Source organism: Ostrinia furnacalis, unplaced genomic scaffold, assembly GCF_004193835.3.
Source record: "Ostrinia furnacalis isolate ACB-3 unplaced genomic scaffold, ASM419383v2 OfSCF3304, whole genome shotgun sequence".
Taxonomy (NCBI): domain Eukaryota; kingdom Metazoa; phylum Arthropoda; class Insecta; order Lepidoptera; family Crambidae; genus Ostrinia; species Ostrinia furnacalis.
In genome coordinates this window covers 159134-182803 of record NW_021133543.1, presented here as the reverse complement: position 1 = coordinate 182803, position 23670 = coordinate 159134, and the positions used below count along the sequence as shown (strand labels likewise).

The 23670-nt window shown below is 36.5% G+C and overlaps 1 protein-coding gene across 1 annotated transcript in view; it reads left to right on the top strand.

Annotated features, from left to right (window-relative positions):
* LOC114357641 (uncharacterized) overlaps nt 1-22872 on the top strand; it is a 46857-nt gene extending 23985 nt beyond the window's left edge. The window contains exons 2-3 of the mRNA XM_028311358.1: nt 18140-18205; nt 21794-22872. Coding sequence (XP_028167159.1) covers nt 18148-18205; nt 21794-21957 — 222 coding nt within the window. The 5' untranslated portion in view covers nt 18140-18147 and the 3' untranslated portion in view covers nt 21958-22872. The remainder of the gene's footprint in view (nt 1-18139; nt 18206-21793) is intronic.
* The last annotated feature ends 798 nt before the right edge of the window (nt 22873-23670 follow it).

Below are 23670 nucleotides of genomic sequence, written 5' to 3'. Positions count from 1 at the left end.
TAATTAGGCCTGTAGGTACCCCCTGCTTACCTCTATGAGGTCGTCGGTCCACTTTGTAGGTGGACGTCCTACAATGCGCTTTCCGGTACGTAGCCTCCACTTGAACCCTGCTATTTTCTGGCAATTTTCTAAAAATGCACAAAAACTTAAAAATCTTGAAAACGGTGATATTTTTACTGGGGTCAAAATTGGACGTTAGGGAGACTATGGCGAGGCCTATCGATGGTTGGTTACAGGGTTTATCCATTGTTTTTGGGACATCCTGTATATTTATGTTTTCTGATTAATTTCATTGCGGGCCAATGACAGTATGCTTTCCCCTGGGACAAACTTGACCTTCACTGGTTGGGTTTTTATTGGCGGTCAAGCTGTAGATCCTGGCTACACAGGAGTTGCAGCGGTGGGAACGAGACGTGAGAATAGTCCCGTTTCTTTGCTTAACCAATGTTAATAATGCTTTTGGCTTCAAGGTATTGTCATTAATGTATTGTCATAGTTAAATGAAAATTAGGGTGATAGTAATTTGTTTTTTTATTTTGAGAAATGATAGATATTACAAACTGCGGAAAATGGCGGAGGAAATACGTAATTCATTTAATAAACAGTACGAAGCTTTTTGACTGACTTTTAATATTTTAAGGCCTATATTCTGCAGAAATTACTTTGGATTCAAATATTGAAAGAATTTTACAAATCGGTCCTGTAGTTTCAAACAATCAAAATTTTCCTCATTATAATACGAGTATAAGCATATATGTTATTTTTCAACAGAAACGGTTGCCTGTTGCGGTCCACTCTACACGCTTAGTGCCCGTGCGCGATATGACGTCACGGCGTTGGTTGTGTTGGTTGTATCGAAGTAAACAAACGTCCTTGCAAGGGTTCCAATCGAGTCATTTTATTTTCTTTTGTATAATATTAATGAGAGCCTCCTCCTTTTGTTGAAATCGGTTAAAAAACCTGATGTTTTTAATTTAAAATAGGTATTTTGTATTTTTTCAAACTACAGTAAGAAATAATTGTAGTCATTTACTCGTAGTCTCCAGTGCAAATACAAGAGGCAAATTGAGGAGTTCCAGTTACTTGGTCCATATTTAGCTTGGTCCACGGGCCAAGTGGATTATTTTTTAAATATTTTTTTTCCTTTAACTGGACGCACCTTTAATGATATTATAATCAACTCTAGAATTTGAGATTGGGCTGGAATAAAAAAAATAGTTCAATCCAGCGACCTGGCGTGCATCAAGCTAGAAGTGGGTCAAGTCAATGACACCAAGAAAGGAAGGAAGACTCAAATTGAGGACTCCCCTCATGCTGGACAAACTGATTTAGGGAGGCCTGATGTTCATTGAGTATTACTAATAATAAATAACCTGTATAAATATATTGACATGCAATTAATACTTATTATAGATTTTATTATTTTTATTTCTATCTCCTTTTACTATAATCCTGGGAAGAGTGTGAGTCCATTTTAATTTAAATAAAAACTCTAAAGAGGCAATGAAAAGGAGTCCACATAACCCCAATGGGTCTAAGGACAAAGACTAATCCCCACGGTAATGATAAGATACTTTCTGTTCTTATCAAAATCACGCGTCAATGGCGTGACCAATCGAGTCATCAATTAGATTAAGAGCTAGTGAACCCCAGACCTAAGTCATTTTATAAAATCTGAAAGTTTGTCATATGCTAGGTTAGAATATTGGTGTATCATGAAGTTTGGGTCATCGTGTCTTTGGCTTTAAAAAAGATATAAACGTTAAAAAAAAATAAAAATTGGCTGGATTTTCCGCAGAATTCAAACATCCATAAAACAAAATTTGACTAGATTATATAAAAAATGAAAACATAGAAACACAGCTCAAGTCCTTTTTTATTTTTTAAGAAAAGTAGTAAATACATCCTACCTATTTTTCATTTCTCTGCTCCTTGATGTTTCCTCTTAACTTCGGCAATGAGAGACTTAAACTGATAATACCACCCACAAACATCGTAAAAATCCACCCATTTTTATTCTCCGAAATCGATTAGCTCCAAGTACATCACCTGTTATCCCTTTGTGTACAGCCACTAATCCTTCAAACGAAAAATCAAAGCATAGTCATCCCTTGGAAATTCAATTATGACCGATCGCTGAGCCTTTCGAGACGCAGACCACTTTAAAATTATAGAAGCCGAAAGGCGCATTCATTCGTTCATCATCATCATCATTTCAGCCATAGAACGTCCACTGCTGAAGATAGGCCTCCCCTAATGTTTTCCACGTTGATCGATTGGTAGCGGCCTGTGTCCAGCGCTTGCCTGCTACCTTTACGATGTCGTCGGTCCACCTAGTAGGTGGACGTCTCACGCTGCGTTTTCCGGCCTTTCTAAAAGATTTTCATAACGACCGGTCCTGCGTTGCCTGCATCCAGGTTCTTCCAGCGACAATCACAAGTAGGCCTAGTTTTTCATGCTATTTTATCAGCAAAATCGATAAGCCCATACATTTGTCGTCTAAAATCATCGATAAGATTTTATCACGGCACGCATCCTAGCCCGGCTGATCACAACGCCAAATGGCGCATTTATTGTAAAGAGAGTAATTTACCTAAGTCATCATCATCAGCATTTCAGCTACAGGTCGTTCACTGAAAATAGGCCTCCCCCAATGATTTCCACATCGCGCGGTTGGTAGCGGCCTATGTCCAGCGCCTTCCTGCTACCTTTATGAGGTACTTACCTAAGGACAGTCAAGGAATTCAATTTGTGCCTCAAGGTTGACCATAGTACAAGCTTTGCTTAGTTTAGACCAGAGACGCAGTGTAAATGTCCAACGACGTGTTTTCAACTCACTTTATTTTTGTAACGTCTATGCGAGTAATTGATCTATGCTTTCAGTCACCGACTAAAGGCATCAAAAGCGGTAATCAATTCTACAAATAACCCCCTTTGCCTTTTTCTTTTGCGATGAAATAAATCTGTTCTGACTCAACTCAGTAGAAATATTTAACGTGGCAACCCTCAATTAAGATCGAGCCAAAACCTACCCTTCACCGTTGGAATAAGATTCGTTCTTCTATGAGACAATAATGCCGTTGTAGCATTTTGTAGGGATACGCCAAAATATGATAACACTCTGTGATGATATCGAAGCCAACTTTATTACTATTTGTCTCACTCGAATTTGAGTCTTGTCGTCTACATTTTAAGGCTTAATTTTAACAAGTTCGGGCACAGCCATCAATACAACATATCTGTGTATCGCCATAATGTAACGGTTCAGCCGAAAGAATGCTTAATTTTACAAGGGAAGTAAATAACCTGTATACAGCACAAAACTTTTGTAGTATAATGTCGCTTACTACAACTGTTTAAGCTGGTATAGAGTTTAGGACTCAGGGCTCATTCCCACAGCAATCCAGTTAATCATCAATAACATTTCAGCCATAGGACGTCCACTGCCGAACATAGGCCTCCCCCACATCTTGATCGATTGGTAGCGGCCTGCGTCCAGCGCGTTCCTGCTACCTTTATGATGTCGTCGGTCCACCTTGTGGGTGGACGTCTCATGTTGCTGCGTTTTCCACTACGCAATCCAGTAATGCAGGATCCCACAATATTCGAATTACAAATTCGAATGGATCGGTTTTTTACTAATATTGATACCACGAATAAAGTAGTCGCAGTCGGTTGTTTTATTTAAATACTACAGGTTTTTGCCTGCGGCTTCACCCGTGTGTAATTTAGTTTGTCGCAGATCGTCATAAATTATAGCCTATGATATTAAGGGACAGTAATAAGAACAATCCCAAAAAATGCCTATGTTATTCTGTAGGCCTAAGATGCGCGCCGTGATAGGCGGTTATCACGCCATTTTATCGATTTTGCCCATATAAATTGACGTCGATAAAAGTTATCACAGCGCGCATCTTAGGCCTACTGGGTTACAAAGAATAATACTGTAAAGTTTAATTAAAATCCGTTCAGTAGTTATTGCGTGAAAGAGTAACAAACATCCATCCAGACATCCAAACTTTCGCATTTATAAAATTAGTAGATGTTTTAAAATATACATCGTTCCAACCTGTAGAAATTAATGAAACTGATGTAGTGTGGTTTCAAATATCTTATCTGGTAATATCGGGGATTTACCGATTTAGTTATTTCAGTGTAATTGAACTAGCTATTCAACTCGGCTTCGCTCGCGTCGTTGTAATTCTTTCACGGAAAGTCTCTATTTGTGAATACCAAAAGTATTATAATAAGTCTTCGTTGCCAATATTTATTGATACAATTTCAAATTACATCATATATTTCATCCTCTATTTTCCCTTTAAAAATTTTATTTCGCAATAGAAATTAGTCTGTCAGTATCAAAGTCAGTATTAAGTCATTGAAATCGATGCAGTAGTTTTTAGCGTGAAAAGGAAACAGACAGACAGGACTACTTTTGTACTTATAAATATTACGGATTTAATAAATTGTGCTTAATCAGACTTCAAGGTGACGCTTTCACGATACAAGACACGAGGTTTGCTTATTAACGTAGGTATCATGAAAATTGGAGTATCATATTTGACACAAGAGTTTACTTAAAAACTTCAGGCATTTTGGAGATAAACAATCTACAGGGTGGAATTTTGTAATGCCACCTGGAGGGATTATACTCTTAATATTGTAGATAGAAAATTTTACTCAAAGAAAACATTCCTTTATTTTTTAACAGAAAGAGAACTGCATTCAAAGATGTGCAAAAATTTGCTTGCCACACCCGGGAATCGAACTAACTAAAATTTGTTAAAAATTACACCCTGTATTTTTATTGCATCGATCTGAAATCTCTTTAACAAACTTGATAAATCAAATGAAAGGAAAACCATGATATCTCAAATTATTTTAATTGGTGAATTTTTGAAAAATTTTAGAAAATCTTTGAATGCAGCTCTCTTTCTTTTCAAAAAGGAATGTATTCATTCAGTAAAATTTTCTATCTACAGTAGGTATTAAGAGTACTTTCCCTCCAGGTGGCATTACAAAATTCCACCCTGTATAATACGAAAAACTTTACCGATTCATTATTTTTCTTTATTTATTCTTTTCTAATCAAAGGGCATTATCTACCAGTGAACTATAGACGAACCCTCGCAATCTTATACAGTACACTCAATCTATAAGGCTATCACTATTATGAAGACAAATAACTCTACTTTATTGACATAACATCAGCCACAGTATCTGGAATCTCTATAATAGGGGTATTCAGGGGAAGCCACAGTGTAACTGACAATAGTGACTGAGTTAACAGCATTGTTGTGTTCCGGCAGTTAGAGGTAAGATAGCCAGTTCCTCCGTGGTTGAGGATTCCGGGTGAAGCTCACTTCCTCCTTTGGCCTGATCGTCACTTACCATCAGGTGAGATACAGGCCAAGAGCTTCCTCGTTGTGGATAAAAAAAAGTTTCTTGCGGNTTGTTAATGGTGTACTTAAATTAGAAACAAACAACACTACTACCGAATTAACATTTAATAACAGCCGTACACACACACACGCTTGATCATATACTGCGGCAGCAACGGCGCGCCGCGTCTCATTTGTATTTTGATGTGGAACACTTTTATGCGAGCAAAACGATGGGAAACGAGGAATGCGGGACATACGGGACGCCTCGGACGATTTGCGGGACTATTTTATTAAATATTGCAATTCGGAATTGCAACTGTCATTACGGGACGGTCCCGCAGAATGCGGGACGGTTGGCCGCCTTTATGATGTCGTCGGTCCACCTTGCGGGTGGACATCTCATGCTGCGTTTTCCAGTACGCAATCTAGTAATGCAGGATCCCACAATATTCGAATTACAAATTCGAATGGATCGGTTTTTTGCTGGACGCTACTCACGGGATGTTCGTAAAACCGCAATCAATCAAATGGACGGTGCCATTTTCGCATATAAGAAATATAATTAATTAATTACATCTTTACTAATATTGATACCACGAATAAAGTAAGGCAGTCGGTTGTTTATTTAAATACTAGCTTTTGCCTGCGGCTTCTGTTAAATTATAGCCTATGATATTAAGGGACAGTAATAAGAACAGTGCCAAAAAAAATGCCTATGTTATTCTGGGTTATAAATAATAATACTGTGAAGTTTCATTAAAATCCGTTCAGTAGTTTTTGCGTGAAAGAGTAACAAACATCCATCCCGACATCCAAACTTTCGCATTTATAAAATTAGTAGGATGTTTTAAAATATACATCGATCCAACCTGTAGAAATTAATGAAACTGATGTAGTGTGCTTTCAAATATCTTATCTGGTAATATCGGGGATTTACCGGTTTAGTTATTTCAGTGTAATTGAACTAGCTATTCAACTCGGCTTCGCTCGCGTCGTTGTTATTCTTTCACGGAAAGTCTCTATTTGTGAATACCAAAAGTATTATAATAATACTTATACCTGTCTTCGTTGCCAATATTGATTGATACAAATTCCATCTTTTATTTCATCCTCTACTTTTTCTTTATTTGCAATAGAAATTAGGCCTAGGTTTGTCCTTTTTCAAAGTCAATATCAAGGTCATCAAAATCGGTTCAGTAGTTTTTAGCGTGAAAGGACAGACAGGATTACTTTTGTATTTATAAATATTACGGATTTAATAAAATGTGTCTAATCTGACTTCAAGGTGACGCTTTCACGATACAAGACACGTTTTCTTTGCTACCGTATCATGAAAATTTTAAATTCAACTCCGTGGAGTATCATATTTGACACAAGAGTTTACTTAAAAACTTCAGCCATTTTGGAGATAAACAATTAATAATATACATACAGGGTGGAATTTTGTAATGCCACCTGGAGGGAAAGTATTCCTAATACGGTAGATAGAAAATTTTACTCAAAGGAAACATTCCTTAATTTAGAAAAAGTAATAGAACTGCATTCAAAGATTTCTAAAAATTTGCTTGCCACACCCGGGAATCGAACTAACTAAAATTTGTAAAAAATTACACCCTGTATTTTTATTGCATCGATCTGAAATCTCTCTAACAAACTTGATAAATCAAATGAAAGGAAAACCATGAGAAGATTAAGAAGATTGTATGGTTTGGAGTTATTTTCGAAAAAATTTCGAAAATCTTTGAATGCAGCCCTCTTTCTTTTCAAAAATAAAGGAATGTTTTCATTCAGTAAAATTTTCTATCTACAGTATTAAGAGTACTTTCCCTCCAGGCACGGTAATACTATCTATACAGTATTCCAACTCGGCCATATTTTTGAAATAAATGTCAACAGCCGCGCGGTACGTCACGGTATGACAACATGCGATAGGGCTGCCCACCATCAGACCCTATTTTCATTACATCTGCCTACTTAGAATTTCTATCTAGTTTTGTGAATGTATTTTGTGATTGTAATTTTTTTTTATTTTGACAAACAAAATAACTTTGTGAATGAAATAGGATAAAATGCATGTTGTTTTGTGATTAGCAGATTTAATTAAAAAAATGTATTTGTGTTAAGATTTAGTAACAAATCTTATAAATTTGCGACCGTAAAATGTATGCGCCTCGACTGAGGCGTACAAAATGCTTGATTATGTATAGGGTGTTAGGTAAATGGGTTTATAAGCCGACACTAGCCCATGTTAAAATGACGTGCATATAAATGGTATAGTAAGTCAGAAAATTGATATCATCCTTTTTAATAATTTTAATTTTCATACAAATCTGATTTTTAATTTTATTTTGTATGAAAATTAAGAAAAATAAAATGATGATATCACTGACTTCACCATTATCATTTATATGCATAATATGTTACCTATTTAGGTTTATAAGCCGACACTAGCCCATGTTAACAGGGTGTTAGGTAAATACCTAACACCCTGTATAAATAGGTACTTGTAATTATTTTTATTAAAAAAAGAGCGATTACTGTTTCAAAAACAACACATAGTCCGTGTTGTGGCACATTCGCGACACCCCCGACATTTGCATGTCGAGCGCATACCGAGATTTGAATTTCGAAGGAAAGCTCACGTTTTGTCCGTTTATATGAAGTTACAATACTGTATGATAGTATTACCGTGCTCCAGGTGGCATTTCAAAATTCCACCCTGTATAATACGAAAAACTTTACCGATTAACTATTTTCCTTTAACCATTCTTTTCTAATCAAAGGGCATTATCTACCAGTGAACTAGAGACGAACCCTCGCAATCTTATACAGTACACTCAATCGATAAGGCTATCACTATTATGAAGACAAATAACTCTACTTTATTGACATAACATCAGCCACAGTATCTGGAATCTCTATAATGGGGTGATCAGGGGAAGCCACAGTGTAACTGACAATAGTGACTGTGTTAACAGCATTGTTGTGTTCCGGCAGTTAGAGGTAAGATAGCCAGTTCCTCCGTGGTTGAGGATTCCGGGTGAAGCTCGCTTCCACCTTCGGCCTGATCGTCACTTACCATCAGGTGAGATACAGGCCAAGAGCTTCCTCGTTGTGGATAAAAAAAAGTTTCTTGCGCTGCTTCTTCTCAGCACTGGCCCATTTATTGTCCTGAAGCAGTGGTAGGGTTAATACTGGTACGTGTAAAAGTGCTTTTTAAAAGCCTACTTGCATAAATAAATGAGTTTTATAAGTTTTTAGTTAGGATAACTTATACCCTTAGTGCATTTTTTGCCCTTCTAATACGGTAGATAGAAAATTTTACTCAAAGGAAACATTCCTTAATTTAGAAAAAGTAATAGAACTGCATTCAAAGATTTCTAAAAATTTGCTTGCCACACCCGGGAATCGAACTAACTAAAATTTGTAAAAAATTACACCCTGTATTTTTATTGCATCGATCTGAAATCTCTCTAACAAACTTGATAAATCAAATGAAAGGAAAACCATGAGAAGATTAAGAAGATTGTATGGTTTGGAGTTATTTTCGAAAAAATTTCGAAAATCTTTGAATGCAGCCCTCTTTCTTTTCAAAAATAAAGGAATGTTTTCATTCAGTAAAATTTTCTATCTACAGTATTAAGAGTACTTTCCCTCCAGGCACGGTAATACTATCTATACAGTATTCCAACTCGGCCATATTTTTGAAATAAATGTCAACAGCCGCGCGGTACGTCACGGTATGACAACATGCGATAGGGCTGCCCACCATCAGACCCTATTTTCATTACATCTGCCTACTTAGAATTTCTATCTAGTTTTGTGAATGTATTTTGTGATTGTAATTTTTTTTTATTTTGACAAACAAAATAACTTTGTGAATGAAATAGGATAAAATGCATGTTGTTTTGTGATTAGCAGATTTAATTAAAAAAATGTATTTGTGTTAAGATTTAGTAACAAATCTTATAAATTTGCGACCGTAAAATGTATGCGCCTCGACTGAGGCGTACAAAATGCTTGATTATGTATAGGGTGTTAGGTAAATGGGTTTATAAGCCGACACTAGCCCATGTTAAAATGACGTGCATATAAATGGTATAGTAAGTCAGAAAATTGATATCATCCTTTTTAATAATTTTAATTTTCATACAAATCTGATTTTTAATTTTATTTTGTATGAAAATTAAGAAAAATAAAATGATGATATCACTGACTTCACCATTATCATTTATATGCATAATATGTTACCTATTTAGGTTTATAAGCCGACACTAGCCCATGTTAACAGGGTGTTAGGTAAATACCTAACACCCTGTATAAATAGGTACTTGTAATTATTTTTATTAAAAAAAGAGCGATTACTGTTTCAAAAACAACACATAGTCCGTGTTGTGGCACATTCGCGACACCCCCGACATTTGCATGTCGAGCGCATACCGAGATTTGAATTTCGAAGGAAAGCTCACGTTTTGTCCGTTTATATGAAGTTACAATACTGTATGATAGTATTACCGTGCTCCAGGTGGCATTTCAAAATTCCACCCTGTATAATACGAAAAACTTTACCGATTAACTATTTTCCTTTAACCATTCTTTTCTAATCAAAGGGCATTATCTACCAGTGAACTAGAGACGAACCCTCGCAATCTTATACAGTACACTCAATCGATAAGGCTATCACTATTATGAAGACAAATAACTCTACTTTATTGACATAACATCAGCCACAGTATCTGGAATCTCTATAATGGGGTGATCAGGGGAAGCCACAGTGTAACTGACAATAGTGACTGTGTTAACAGCATTGTTGTGTTCCGGCAGTTAGAGGTAAGATAGCCAGTTCCTCCGTGGTTGAGGATTCCGGGTGAAGCTCGCTTCCACCTTCGGCCTGATCGTCACTTACCATCAGGTGAGATACAGGCCAAGAGCTTCCTCGTTGTGGATAAAAAAAAGTTTCTTGCGCTGCTTCTTCTCAGCACTGGCCCATTTATTGTCCTGAAGCAGTGGTAGGGTTCATACTGGTACGTGTAAAAGTGCTTTTTAAAAGCCTACTTGCATAAATAAATGAGTTTTATAAGTTTTTAGTTAGGATAACTTATACCCTTAGTGCATTTTTTGCCCTTCATAAGTGCCACTTGTGGTCTAAACTGAATAAATATTATTGATTTTTTCGATCTTAGTGACTTATCAACTCTGAAAGGGATCAACATCGTAGGTATCGTCTTTCGCGAGCTGTCATCGCCTTTCGCGCGCTGTCAACCGCGATGCGAAACGTTTACGTTACGGTGCGGATAAGTGTGCGTTGCAGTATGGGGTTTCATACCAAAGACCACCTCGAGTTGATACGTATACAGTATGGTTATAAAGTGTTTTCAATTTTGCCATAATAACAATATTCATTATGGAAGAATTAAATGAAAATTCTGTAGATATTTGCTTGCTAACCACGCAGAATGACTGCATACGTACACATTATTTTATTGAATAAAATATGAAGATTCACGCCCGTATTTACAAATATTACTATGAAGTCTCACGCGCGTGGACGCACAGGGTGACACACGAACCAATCACAGAGCTCTATTCAACGCTGTGCGTTCGATTTGCTGCTTCACTTAAGCAAGCATCGTTTGTGAATACCGGGCGTTAGTGTAGCCATATGACTAAAGTTACTCACTGATTATTTTATTTATATTATAAATAAAATTATCAAGAGTTTCCAGTGTCAGCAAATTAACATTTTATGGAAATTGTTGGGGGAGGCCTTTGTCCAGCAGTGGACGTTATTTGGCTCAAGCATACATACTGACACGCTTACACTGTGGTATGGCCAGTAGTGATGATGGCCTATGGTGTTCCTATATTATTAATGGCTGACTTCCTATCAAAGAGGGAGTTTTATGTCAGATATTACTGTCTTTAGTATCACAACACTTTTATAATACAGATGACACTAAAGTAAACACTGTGGGCTCTTATTCATCTGTATTAAGTACTACTTATTACAATTAAAATGTGTAATGAGTGATTTGTACTATCCCAACTAATCCCAACTAATATTATAAATGCGAAAGTAACTCTGTCTGTCTGTCTGTCTGTCTGTCTGTCTGTTACGCTTTCCCGCTTAAACCTCGCAACCGATTTTGATGAAATTTGGCATAGAGATAGTTTGAGTCCCGGGAAAGAACATAGGATAGTTTTTATCCCGGTTTTTGAAACAGGCACGCGCGCGATAAAGTTTTTCTGTGACAGACAAAATTCCACGCGGGCGAAGCCGCGGGCGGAAAGCTAGTATCATTATATAACGTATAGCTTCCTAGAAACATAGGTAGTAATTTATGTTATGGAACTATGTCCTACTAATATCTAAATATACAAAACTCAAAGGTGACTGACTAACTGACTGACAGTGATCTATCAACGCACAGCCCAAACCACTGGACGGATCGGGCTGAAATGGCATGCAGGTAGATGTTATTACATAGGCATCCGCTAAGAAAGGATTTTACGAAACTCCACCCCTAAGGGGGGTAAAACGGGATCCACGCGTACGAAGTAGCGGGCGGCCGCTAGTTACACATAAAAATTCGAGGGATGACATTGACATTTATTTTGACGTGGTAGATAGAGCATAGACGGGCTGGAAGACGTAGCGTGGGCAGGCCTCCTACTAGGTGGACCGACGACCTGGTAAAGGTCGCGGGAAGAGCCTGGATGCGGGCAGCGCAGGACCGTTCATTGTGGAAAACCTTGGAGGAGGACTTTGTCCAGCAGTGGACGTCATTTGGCTGAAACGAACGAACGAACGAAGATGAAGCATACAAGTCTCACTGACGTTGGACCGTCTCAAAAACACCCTCCCGTGCCGCTCCCATACCTCAGGCACTGACTCAGTTATGCGCTAGTAGGGATTGCAATCCGGTCCGGCGGATCCGGTAATCCGGCGGATCCGGTAATCCGGCGGATCCGGTGTGTTTTTGGACCTACCGGATCCGGTGAGTCGGCGCCGGATCCGGTGGCGGATCCGGTAAAGCAGAAAATACGCGAACGTGAACTGGGAAAGTCGAGCGCGCGCGCATTTGCCAGATCGCTAGACGTGCCCGACACTACATTGCATTTTCCTCTGCAAAAAATAAATGCTTTTTGTTTTATTGTTTCTTAGGAGTCAGATTATTTCTTAAAAAGAACTGAAGTTGAATTTATAAGTACAAATTTAAAAGACTGTTTTGTTGATTTAAGTCTGTGTAAATTATTAATAAGAGTTTAATAGTATTATTACTTAAGTACTTTCAGATACTTAGATAAGTGAGAGTCAGACTGATTACTAACTTTATTATTTAAAATTTTCATAATTTTATTAGTACAAATAGTACGTACTTACCAAAAATTACAATTAATACCGAAAAATATAAATAAAAGTGACTTTATTTTCCATAAATACGTATTTTATTTGGGTGTGTAATGTATGATATAACTACATATCATATAATACTTAGAGGATATAACATCAAATTATATAAAATCATTTAATATAATAATCATTTACTATAATAAACGAATAATATAATTTTAAAACGAATAATTTTAAGACAAATAACTAACAACTGATATAAAATGGTTTGATATAATGAATGTTTTCTATAAAACTTACAATGTATATTATTTAAAACAAATAACATTCAAATCATATAAAAATAAAATGTCGAACAATCAAATGAGATAAAATTCTTTTCCTATAAAACTTAAATCATATAACAATAATTTTATATAAAGTTCAATTGTTATAATAAGCATTGCATGCAGCAAGCAAGCAAGCAAACAAGCAAGCTAGCAAACGAGCAAGCAAGCAAGCGAGCAAGCAAGCAACCTAGCAAGCAAGCAAGCAAGCAAGCAAGCAAGCAAGCAAGCAAGCAAGCAAGCAGGCAAGCAAGCAAGCAAGCAGGCATGCAGGCATGCAGCATGCAAATTTGACTAAAAACTTGAGACTTCTGTCACGGCTCCGGCACTGCGGGGCTCTGGCGGTCCCTCGCGTGCTAATCGTCGCAGATGGCTTTCGCTCGACACCGCGTCTTCGGCTTGCTGGCCGGCTTCGCCGGCCAGCCTCAGGCGCGGCGCCTCGCTTCCAGCCACCTGCTCCTCAGCCCGCGGGCCGCCTCGCCCCTCCGTGCCTACGCGCTTCTAAATTACACTCTAGGGGTAGGGCAGACAAGACTACGTGGAGTCGGTTTCACGGCGATTCGTTTTTGTCACTAAAGTCATTTATAAGTCAAGCTAAAGAAGAACACTAAAAGTTATATCTATCAGAAATTATATCAATTAAAGAGTATACCAAATAGTCGTTATAACAAATAATATTTATTTTATGTAATGGATATATGAAATATTATTTATATTAAACAAAATTACATCAAATGAGTCTTAGATTAAGTAAGGTTTATACCAAATGTCTTTATACGTTATGATTGGTATCTGAAATGACATTATTAGAAATGATTTATTATATGAAGTAAACATTATATGTTAAAAAATTATATCAAGTGTTATTATAACATACGTTTATTATACAATATGAACGTTATTGAAATGAATTTATATCATATAAACTTATATAAACTGTCACGCACCCATTTTATTTTTCTTTTTATGTACTATTATCAAAACTAAAAATCACTAAATACTAGACCAAATAACTTTGCAATCCCTATGAGCTAGACCTATTTAGTTGTTTAAAGTTCGTATCGTATCATTTAATCCTTTTATAGCCAGTTAATCACTGTTATTTTGCATTTTGTACAGCTACCACTGATATTTTTCTGATAATAATTGATGATGACAATATTATGATAAAACACTGATCTCACCGCAGTCGATATAAGAATATTAGTAAGTAATGTGAAATCATAATTTTATACATACAGGGTGACTTTGCAATTTTTTCTTTTCTTTTTTTAATTTTTTATTATTTTCTGTTTTTAATCGTGGTATTTTTCGCAAAATAAAACTGAAAATCTAATTCGCAGGTGCTCATATCGTAGTTTTTTTTAAGATAGGCTTATTGTCGCGCACCATTTTGTCTATCAAGCTTTGCAGTTATCTGTGTGTACGTATTTTTCTATGAACCAAGCAAATTATCCAAGTGTGTCCATTTATAAACCGCACGATACGGGAAAAATTGTAGGTAAAAATAAATAAAAATGTTTTCTTTACGTACTCTTCGATCAAGTTACTGATTCTGAGTCGACCCTAAAAATTTGGACACTGATTACAAAATCACCCTGTATAAATACCTAATGTATGCGAAGATAAAATATATCAGACTATAACACTTTTGTTACAAATTCGCACCTATTGCAATTACTTAAGATAATAAATAAAATAGCATAGGCATGTAAATGCCTGCTCCAATGGTAATCTTCGAAGAAAACACTTCTACTTATTGTTTTATACAGTGTGAGTCACGTTAAAGTATACATATGAAAATAGATGAAACTAAACCTATTTTTATCGACAAAAAAGAGGTCAAAAATTTTTTGAGATTTTTAAAAAAAAAAATATAGAATTTTTTTTTCTTCCAATTACTTATTATAAAGAAAACGTTATAACTTTTAAACTTTTAACTTTTAAAATCAGGATATACCGCTTAGTTCAAAAGTTATTACCTTTTCTTTACAATAAGTTATTGGAAGAAAAAAAAATCTATAAAAAATTTAAAAAAAATCTCAAAAAAAAATTGACCTCTTTTTTGTCGATAAAAATAGGTCTAGTTTCATTTATTTTCATATGTATCTGTCGATTTGCAAAGGTTTGCAAAATTCATTAGGACAATAACTCACGCAGACTGGGTTACACCATCTTACTTTAACTTTGACAAAAGTCAGAAATCTGTCAAATTCCATACAAAACACACCGGTTGTCGTTATAGTTACGGTCAAAGTTAGGTGGTGCAACCCAGCCTTATTGTTCTATGAATTAATGTCACCGAACACCAATTTTAAGGCAAAAAAGACTATTTGAGACCATTCCCCAATAATTCGAAATCAAAGATTTTTTAATAAGACATGGTTTTAAAAACTTAATTAATTTTAATTTGCCTGTAAATTAAGATTTTTGGTTGCATTGTAATTGAAACAAGTAGATTGAGTTGAAAAAATTGTGACGTCACTTACTTGTATTGCCATACAAAATCTGTGGGAGAGTCTCGTTTTGACAGTTTTAAAAAGCACATCACTAATTGGATGTGTCGACACGTCTATTGTGTCAGTAGACTCCCTATGGGATTGACCGCCATAAAATGGTGTAGATCCTGGCTACACATGAGTTGCAGCGGTGTGAACGAGAGGTGGGAATAGTCCCGTTACCAATGAGATTGCTTGTCTGCCGGATACTATAATTAATGTACTTTCCCCCGGGACAAACTTGACCTTCATTGGTTGGGTTTCTATGGCGGTCAAGCTGTATATCCTGGCTACACAGGAGTTGCAGTTATGGGAACGAGAGGTGGGAATAGTCCCGTTATCTGCCGGATCTTACGATAACCTAAATAAAATTACAATAGAAAAACAAAGCGTGCTAAACAACGCAGTATTATCGGCAGTTCGTAAACACCCAAGGTCGATTCTCTGATGATAAACGAAAGTCAAGTGCTAGAGACTTTGCTATCGTAAAATATTAATATCCTATTGGTTTGGGAAGAATGTGGAGATAGCCCGATAATGCACTCGACAAAACGGAAGCACCATATATGGTAATGGAATATCAAGATACGAATAGTTCCTAGGTGTGACACACGAATCCAAATATGACTTCATTCAATGAGGGACTTTTTGATACTGCACCATCTAGTCCCAAACTAAGCAAAGCTTGTACTATGGGACCAGACAACGGATTTAAAAATACTTAAAAATCATCATCATCATTCAGGCATTAAATCTCCACTGCAAGAGACCCACCCTTTCTAACCAACAAATTAAGGATTTGTCATACACTTCCCAAGCTGGCCAGACTGGTTACTTCAAAAAATATACCGAACTTGTTTTGTAAATCATCATTTCAGCCACATGACGTGACGTGAACATAGGCCTCCCCCAATGATTACCACATCGCAAACATACTATGATGTTATAGTTTTGTAAATAAAAACAAAACTCCCATGGTAGAGCGACGATCTGGTGAAGGACCGGTGCTTGTGTAAATCCCTGCCTTTTTAATGGAAGGCATTATGTTTAAACGATATAGTAAAATATACAGTTAAATATACATGAACTTGTACATGCACACGTGCTTTGGATTGAGTCTTGTCACTGTATGAGTATGATTACAAAACACAATTTAGTAACTTAAAAATTACATAAGTAATTCTGAACTCAACCCAAAACCAGTTACTCAGTTAATTCTTTAATACCAATGTAACCCCCGGTTGCTTCTTTTTAGGGTTCCGTACCTCAAAAGGAAAAACGGAACCCTTATAGGATCACTTTGTTGTCCGTCTGTCCGTCCGTCTGTCAAGACCCTTTATCTCAAGAACGCGTGAACATATCAAGCTGAAATTCACATGAAATACTCAGGTCTATTGTCNAGATATGTACCATCCTAGACTGCATCCCACTTAACATCAGGTGCGATTGTGGTCAAATACCTGCCTTGTCATGCATAAAAAAAAAGTAGAATATGAGCAAGCTCAAGCTAAAATCATTAATTAAGTAGTATTCAAAATAAGTCGACCGACAATAATGTAATTTAGAATTATGTTATCACTTAGCGACGTGTGATGTACCCGTAATATTTGTATGACTAAGCGACGCGTGGTAGCACTAAAGGCTGATTTACACGTATTAAGTAGATAAGTAGGTAACTAAGTTTTCTAGATGACCCACGCTGAACTGTCCCACCAAACTCAAAGACAGGGGGGCGCTACCATCGTTCAACTATATGGTTTCCAACATGGCAAAAATCGGAACCAGCGATCCGGTATTGACGGTGGCGCCCCGCTGTCAATGTCATGGATAGGACAGTTCAGTATTTTGGAACTATAACTTGATTTTTCTGTCAAGTTGACGGGCGGGGCTTGTCACTTGACACGTTTTGACAAGCAGTTTCATAGTAAACAAGAGCTTGGACGCTTGGAATTAAGTTAAGCTCTGTACTTATGTATTTTGTGGTTATGGTGACTGAAATAAGGCAATTCCTTCTATATTATTATCCAGGAACTTCCCACGACCTTTACCAGATCGTCGGTCCACCTAGTGGGGACCTGCCCACGCTACGTCTTTCGGCGCGTGGTCGCCACTCTAGAACTTTTCTGCCCCAGCGGCCATCAGCTCTACGAGCTATGAGTCCCACCCACTGCCACTTAATTTTAGTCAATCTGTGGGGTATGTCGGTCACTTTGGTGTTCGTTCGGTCCAATTAGGTAGGTCCAACTTCGAGAAAGAGGTCAATCGTCGAATCCAACTCGACTGGGCAGTGTTCGGGAAGCTTCGCGACATACTCACGTCCGAAAAACCGCAGTGTCTCAAGACAAAAGTCTTTGACCTGTGTGTTGCCAGTAATGATAATTATAGATACGTGGTCGCTTACTATGGGCCTCATAAGAAGGCTCAAGGTCACCCAAAGGGCAATGGAGCGTGCTATGCTCAGAGATTCCCTGCGTGATCGAGTCAGAAATGAGGAAATCCTTAAGGAAAAAACCTAATATTATTAATTAATCAATTTTGTTCGATTCATAATTAATATTGTGTGTTTGTTTGTTTCAGATAGCACCATGCCGTCCAATAAGGATTATAACAGCAAAAATCACTTCGCTCGTTCTTTCTCTAACAGTTAGTATTTTTAACTTAATTTTTCTTTTGGTATGATACTGAACGCATGCCGCTACCATTCGATCAACATGGAAATCATTGTAGGAGGCCTATGTTCAGCAGTGGACGTCCTATGGCTGAAATGATGATGATGATGATGATTAGATTATAGGTCTAGCCCTTATAAGGCCCTAAGACCAAGGTACATCTTTTGTTCATTATGCAATATTCCTGCACCAAAACAACCGCAAACCATATCGTATGATGCAGTGGGTGTATCATCGATAAAGCTTAGTACTTTGGTATCTTTATTCCAATGTCGTCTGTAACGTCACATTAAGTTGTTGGCTGATTGTAATTGGTTGAAAGAACTGTGTCGTGCGACAAGTATATACATGTACAAGATAAACACTGTGGCATCTTAGGGCTTGTTCCATGGCAATCCAGTAAATGTAGGACTGTAAACTGGACTGTCATGTAAAGGCACGCGTATTTTTAACATTTGCAGTGAGGTATTCTAAGGCTGAGTTGCACCACCTAACTTTGACGATAAGCGATGCTTTTTGTTTGGATTTTGACAGATTTTTGACGTTTGTCAAAGTTAAAGTAAGATGGTGCAACCCAGCCTAAGATTTTCTGAGTCTATGATGGTAAAAGTAAGAAATGAACGAAGATCGTAGAACAATTTTGACTTTTACGATTGAATTTGGTAAATCTTAGGATTTACTGGAAAATTTTTAGATCGACCGGTGCATGGGCTTTTATAGTAACACCTAAACGGATTTATCATTTCAAGTTTAACACTATAGAATGTTATTTATTTATTTAAATACTTTATTGCACACACATAAGAATGTTACGTACAAAAAGGCGAGCTTAATGCCATAAGTCATTCTCTACAAGCTGATCTTGAGCAAAACGAAGAATTTGATGTTATGATGTTTGCTATAGGTGTTTTTTTACAACAAAAATGTAGAGTTACAGTACTGTCAATATTATTGTCGCTTGCTTCGTGTAATTTAAGTTTCACATGTGATTATTATAATCAGAAGTACTTCGGATTGCATAAGATTGGTAATTCATTTATGGGAAAANGCCAAATGAAAATTGCATTGCCAATGCACGGTCCTGCGCCGCTGCCCGCAACTCGTCAGATCGTCGGTCCACCTAGTAGGAGGCCTGCCCACGCTACGTCTTCCAGCCCGTTTTTTGTTCATTATGCAATTTCCCTGCATCAAAACAACCGCAGACCATATCGTATGATGCAGTGGGTGTATCATCGATAAAGCTTAGTACTTTGGTATCTTTATTCCAATGTCGTCTGTAACGTCACATTAAGTTGTTGGCTGATTGTAATTGGTTGAAAGAACTGTGTCGTTCGACAAGTATAGACATGTACAAGATAAACACTGTGGCATCTTAGGGCTTGTTCCCATAGCAATCCAGTAAATGTAGGACTGTAAACTGGACTGTCATGTAAAGACACGCGTATTTTTAACATTTACAGTGAGGTATTCTAAGGCTGAGTTGCACCACCTAACTTTGACCGTAACTTTGACGATAACCGATGCTTTTTGTATGGATTTTGACAGATTTTTGACGTTTGTCAAAGTTAAAGTAAGATGGTGCAACCCAGCCTAAGATTTACTGAGTCTATGATGGTAAAAGTTCGAAAATAACGAAGATCGTAGAACAGTTTTGACTTTTACCATTGATTTTGTCAAATTTTAGGATTTACTGGAAAATCTTTAGATTACGTACAAAAAGGCGAGCTTAATGCCATAAGTCATTATCTACCAGCTGACCTTGAACAAAACAGAGAATTTGATGTTATGATGTTCGATTCCCGGCCGAGCAGAAATTGAAATGATGAATATTAATTTCTGTGACGGGTCTGGGTGTTTTTTATGTATAATATGTATGTATTTACAAAAAAGTATTTCAGTATGTTTATATCCGTTGCCTATATAGTACCCATAGTACAAGCTTTGCTTAGTTTGGGGCTAGCGGCGTGTAGTGTAAAATGTCCAAGGATATTTAATTATTATTTATTTTTACTATAGGTGTTTTTACAACAAAAATGTAGAGTTTTTTTATTTTTTATTTATGTAGAGTTACAGTACTGTCAATATTATTGTCGCTTGCTTCGTGTAATTTAAGTTTCACATGTGATTATTATAATCAGAAGTACTTCGGAGTTTTATCAATGGTGCCACTGAATCGTACGATGTGGTATGTAGTTACATATAGATCTTAAGTTACATTTGTAACTTACTATGTTTGTCGTTTAGTTTATAATAAGACTGTTTCCAAAATTATTTACTCTTGATTGATTTTTGATGAATTCTCATGATATTTATTTTTAAAACTTTGTTGCCCACTACATCACAAAAGGTAGTGATGAACTCTATGCAATAATAGTATTTACTTCTTCTTCTGTTCAACCTTTGGTAATATAAAAGATTACAATATGTAGGATATTTACCCCCTTACTAATAAAACTTACACGCTTGTTGATCAGTGTTTTAAAATGACGTTTAGTATAGAAATGTCATTTTAAAACAGTTATCAACAACTGTGTAACTTTTTATTAGTAAGGGGGTTAATGAAATTGGAAATCAAACAACAAACAAATCACAATCAGAATGCTACTTTGACACTGGATGAACCCAAGTCAAATATTTGCAACAATATTTCTGTTAGATGTTTAAGGGTAGGTAGTCTTTGGCACTTTTTGCGTTTTTGGTTAAATTACCTAATAATGTGCTCACTGTTGATTGAACTTTGGAAGATCTGAGCGCAAAGGGCGTTTGATTGCAGTCTGCTGATGGATACAGTCTGCTACGAAACGTGAAATGCGAGAGATCAAACAATACAATTGCATACTATGTTTTGTTGATCCCCTTGAGTCGATGGACTATTGAGTTAATGAGGGCTATGAATGTGACTATTGGTTGGGATTTGGTTCTTGAGGTTTATAAGGGTCAATCCGTAAATTGTTACATGCCATCTCGTGCTCATGTCGGAGTCTGCTAAATATTGGGCAGTCTCGCATGAGATGGTCAATATCCTGTACCCAACATTAATGAAACAAACTAAGGCGTAACAGCGTATTACAGTAGAATCTCGATTATCCGGACTTCGATTATCCCGATATCCGATTATCCGGACTCAATCTTGATGGCTCTAATTAACGATTTAGGGTCTAGAACCATCAATACGGCATCGCGGCACAGCGCCGCCTGTGATACGGCTCGGCGCTGCCACCGAACACGGTACAGACGTCGTCTTGGTTCATTGTTAATAGAAATTGGTTCACCCAATGGTCTAAATGATGTAAATGAACCATTTTCTAGAAGTAAAAAGTTAATTATTGTCCGATTTTACTTTGAAATCGATTATCCGGATTTTCGATTATCCGGAATACCCCTGGTTTTAATTGATCCGGATATTCGGGATTCTACTGTACACTTGAACATTTCGACGGGTTCATCCAGTGTCTAAGTAGCTTAGATGGAAGAGCAGTCCTCCGACAAGCGAAAGGTCGTGGGTTTCTTGAAATAGATTTGTCTAAACACTATTTTAATGAGCATCTTTGTTCTATTCCAGATGACACCAGCATGTCAGCTAAAGTATACCACCACGCCACAAACCTCATGCCACCGACCCCACCAGTATCCCCTACGGGTCTAGCACCCTCGTTTCCTACGGGCAAGTCTTCCACCAGCACCTGGGGCCGGCAGAACAGCCAAAACGGCGGGAAATACTCATGACAAGATGGCGGATATAAACGCAAGATGGTGGAAAACAAAATGGCCGACGATTGCGTGGTGACGTTGACACGGGTTCCTGCTGAAATTATTTTGAACAAAAAATACTATTTACATTATGCACATGACATTTATTAGGCGACTCAATTTTAAATTAGTGATTGTCGATAAAATGTAATTTACATCAACATTATTCCATTGATAAATTGATAATGTTGGTAGGTAGGTATTTTATCTTTAAAATTCGGTCTTGACTCTAAACTACCTACTCTATTGAACGAAATCCGTTTCGATTTTAAACTATGTAGTCTCTTTTGTATAGATGAGCAGTAGGTATTGTCAATATTTTCAGAAGGGCTGGGAATATTGGCTGGCACTATGCGGGAATGACCCAATCTAGGGTAAAGTTCCCGAAAACAGTCCATCTCTACTTTTTTTCATCATTTTATTTATTGCACCAATAAGATGCAATATTTTAAGTGTAGTAAATAAACTAAACACGTTATCTATAAGTGAAATGGGTTTCATGTACCTATTTTCCATGACATTGTTATTGTGTTTGGACTGCTCAAGGTTCTTGTACTACGCAATTTATTAACCACACTGTTTAGTAAATTAGGCATTCCTCTTTTATCGATTATTAATAATACATGTTTGTCCTTTTTCCAGACCGCATGTCAATGATATTGATAAGATAAAATGTAGTTACACGTCATCGTACCTAATTGCTTGTGAAATTTTTGGAGAATAGATCTTTCTTTCATTTTAAAAATTATAAGTTTGCTCCAGTAGTATTTTCAATTTTATTTGTTTTCTTTCGCATTGATAAACTAATAAAATAATGTATTAAAAGTTTAATAACTTACATGTTGTACATGTTTCGAAAATCCGAATATTTTAGGTAAAATAATATTTGTAAAATTTTCAAAAAAAGTTACCATTTATAAATTTAATTCCTTTTTTTCCTATTTATGTCAATAATTTTATTAATTTTGTACACAGTATTGACTTGGAAAATGCTGGCTGTAATAAAAGTTGAATTAAATTACTAATAATACATTATTGTAATAATAATACATTATATCAAGTGTATTTTAGGTTAATACTCATTTATAGTTTGTAAGTACAATAACTTAGAGTGATTTATAATAATAAAGTAGTTTAATGAATCATTATTTTAAAGTGCAGTCGACAGTACATAAGACGATCGATACCGAAGTATTTAAAAAAAATAGAACCTGTTACATACGTTGTCTAGTACCCATAGTACAAGCTTTGGAAGTTTGGGACTAGCGGCTTCGTGTAAAAATGTCCAATAATATTTATTAATTTAATTACATAAAGTACAGTCAGCGTCAAATAGTACGTGACACCCGAAGTGGCCAAAAAACCTTATTCCAATTTTAACAAAGACGTATTGCAAACTTTTTGGCTAATTTGGGTGACACTAACCATTCACTTGACTGTACTACAGTGTTCAGCCGTATGTAGCACGTTTTTTTCGCAAAAAAATCTAAAAAAAACTGCTCTATCATTTCTGATTTGGGTTAGTAGTAGTTTCGCACGAGCGTGCGAAACGTCCCCTTTCAAAAATAATATTTTCTTAATAGGCGTTCCACCCGGATGTATTGAATAATAGTTCTCTTTCGAGAACTAGTAGTATGATAAAAAAATATTATTATTGAATTTAAAAAGGGGATGTTTCGAATTTCGTGC